Genomic DNA, 2500 nt, shown 5'->3' on the forward strand with positions numbered 1-2500 from the left:
TGCAAAGTCGATGATGAGTACCAGCTGGATCAAAATGAACAGGAAGCCCCCGATCATGCCAAAGTACATCCACACCTGTCCGAACTGCCCGTGAGGAATGAAGAATGCTCCAATGATTGCTCCAATGAGAACCAGGTACTTGATGGCCCAGAATCTGTGGAGTTTGAGAGTGTGACACTTATAAGAATGTGGTGAGGTTACAATGAATTACAGAGAATGGTAGGGAGAAGGGGGGGGGGGGATTCAAAGTTACTGCTTGTGGGCAAGTGCCCTGTACAAAACCAACATGTGTTTTTTAAACCATACAGAGCAAATAAGAATAAATATATAAATATATAAATAAATAAATATATAAAATATCATTAAATAAATAAAATAAATTATCAATAAATAAATAAAATAAATTATCAAAATAAATAAAATAAATTATCAATCAATAAATAAAATAAATTATCAATAAATAAATAAAATAAATTATCAATAAAAAAAAAATAATAAAAAAATTAAAATAAAAGGAAGAAAGCCAGTAAAAACACCTACCCATTTTGAATGCCTGCTCTCGGATCTTTGCTGGATTTGACTCCTATCGTAATCAGGGCCATGAAGAAGAAGAACAGCGACATGGCAAAGCATAGTCGATACACCGCCAGATATCCCACCACCTGAAAATTGAACGGTTGAGTTATCATCCATATGCACTATGTAGAGATAGTAATACACAGACACAAGTTTATTTTTTATGAAATACTAAACAAGTAGTAATCAATGAACAACACTAAATGTCCAAATTCTGTGTACTAACCCCAGAGCAGTCGACCTTGACAGCATCAGTTGCAGCATCCAAGAAGCTGGTTCCTTCACCACTGTCACAGAATGGGACCTGTCAAGAGAAAGTGCAAACCTCATTAACAGAAGACTCATCAGACCAAAAGGTATATGTTAAAAATAACATTATTTCAGTATCAATTTAAATAATGCTATGATAAAAACTGTACTCCATCCCACTATGAGAACCAGTGACATTCATAATTTGTACATTAAGCCTAGATAATATACTGGTATATAAATATGTCCATTAACACAATATCACTAGGCTGCAAGTATGCCTTGGTGGACTGCATAATTTCTTTGGCTGGCCACTGTGCCTCATGCCTGGCCAGTCATAGAGCCTTTTATTTTCATTTATTTCTTTATTTGTTTTGTATGTAATTCAATAATTATAAATGGTTTGGTGTCTTATTATTTTTAACTTTATGTATTAGGCACTTTAGTGAATAGTATTTCTTACTTACTCAGTTTATAGAGGGGAAAATATCTTTTCATTATAATCAAGACAAAAGGTTGTAAAGTTTACCACACTTATGTAATAACTTATTCCTAAAATTAATAGGGTAATTATGAATATCATTAACATTACAAGTTTATTCTAAATTATACCTCCTTAATAACCTGAAGTAGTCACTGATATTGAAAGGAATATTTTTCTGACGTATGTTCAGTAGTGCACATATAATTGTGGTTTCATTGTGGAGAAAGCATGTATCTATGTATCCAAGTGTCTGAGCTCTGATTTGGAGTGTGTTTATACATGCACCCTGCCATCAACAGCTTAATTTAATGACAACTAAAGTTTACATGTCATACTTGATAATGTGCTTGGTGCTGGGAGCCAAATGGGAAAAATTTAAAGCACAGAAAACATTATTTCCCAATTCAGTACAATTTTTGCTATAGTGAACATGGCTTCCCAGGAAACTCTGGTAAAGAGTAATATCAAACCTACCTTTGAGAGGCTGTACTTCCTCAACAAATTAACAACTCTTTAGCGTACACAACATAGAATACACTACACACCAAGAGAGAAATATTTTTTAAACAAAGCATATCTTACCTTTTGTAAAGCACTTTCAAGACCTGGGGAGAGCATAATGCAGGCTACAATGGTGCCCAGTAGCATCATTATAGCATACATAAGACGTGATGATGTTGAGTTCTTGCATGATGGACAAGCTGCACAGCAGAGACTACAGGCAGCGGAGCCACAGCAGCAGGCCATCTGTGAGGTGTGAAGATTTTTTTAAATTTTTTTTATCAATTGTGATTTATATATCACTAAATATTGATTCCCTCCATCTTAAAGATGTACTATCACTATAAATGCTTGAACTTTCCTTTAATATTGATACTTTTTATTCTTACTGATATTATGATTATAAACTTTTAATAAAATATCAATAACATTTAAGACAACACAATAATACAAATAAAGCTTTCCAAAAATCAAGGACAAGGGTAAACAAGGCTAGATGGCTAGGGCTAATAACTGACTCCCTAGTGACTAAGCACTTGCAGAGCCATCTATGTTTAAAGACAATAGATGAACTTATATTACAAACTTATATTACAGTGGGCATTGCATATCTTCTTACCATCTATAATAAAATTAATATCCGTATGTCACAACTGAGTGTCGAGCTTTCATTTTCTGAATGATTACATA

At 33.6% G+C, this 2500-nt stretch overlaps 1 protein-coding gene across 2 annotated transcripts in view; it reads right to left on the bottom strand.

The window, feature by feature from the left end:
- LOC125044614 (serine incorporator 1-like) overlaps positions 1–2500 on the bottom strand; it is an 18313-nt gene that overhangs the window by 14715 nt on the left and 1098 nt on the right. For both annotated transcript variants that reach the window (XM_047641369.1, XM_047641368.1), the window contains exons 2-5: positions 1892–2056; positions 803–880; positions 541–662; positions 1–154 (exon numbers count right to left, since the gene is read on the bottom strand). The exon at positions 1–154 is cut by the window's left edge and continues 56 nt beyond it. In XM_047641369.1, coding sequence (XP_047497325.1) covers positions 1–154; positions 541–662; positions 803–880; positions 1892–2056 — 519 coding nt within the window. The remainder of the gene's footprint in view (positions 155–540; positions 663–802; positions 881–1891; positions 2057–2500) is intronic.

Source organism: Penaeus chinensis, chromosome 36 (assembly GCF_019202785.1).
Source record: "Penaeus chinensis breed Huanghai No. 1 chromosome 36, ASM1920278v2, whole genome shotgun sequence".
Classification (NCBI taxonomy): Eukaryota; Metazoa; Arthropoda; class Malacostraca; order Decapoda; family Penaeidae; genus Penaeus; species Penaeus chinensis.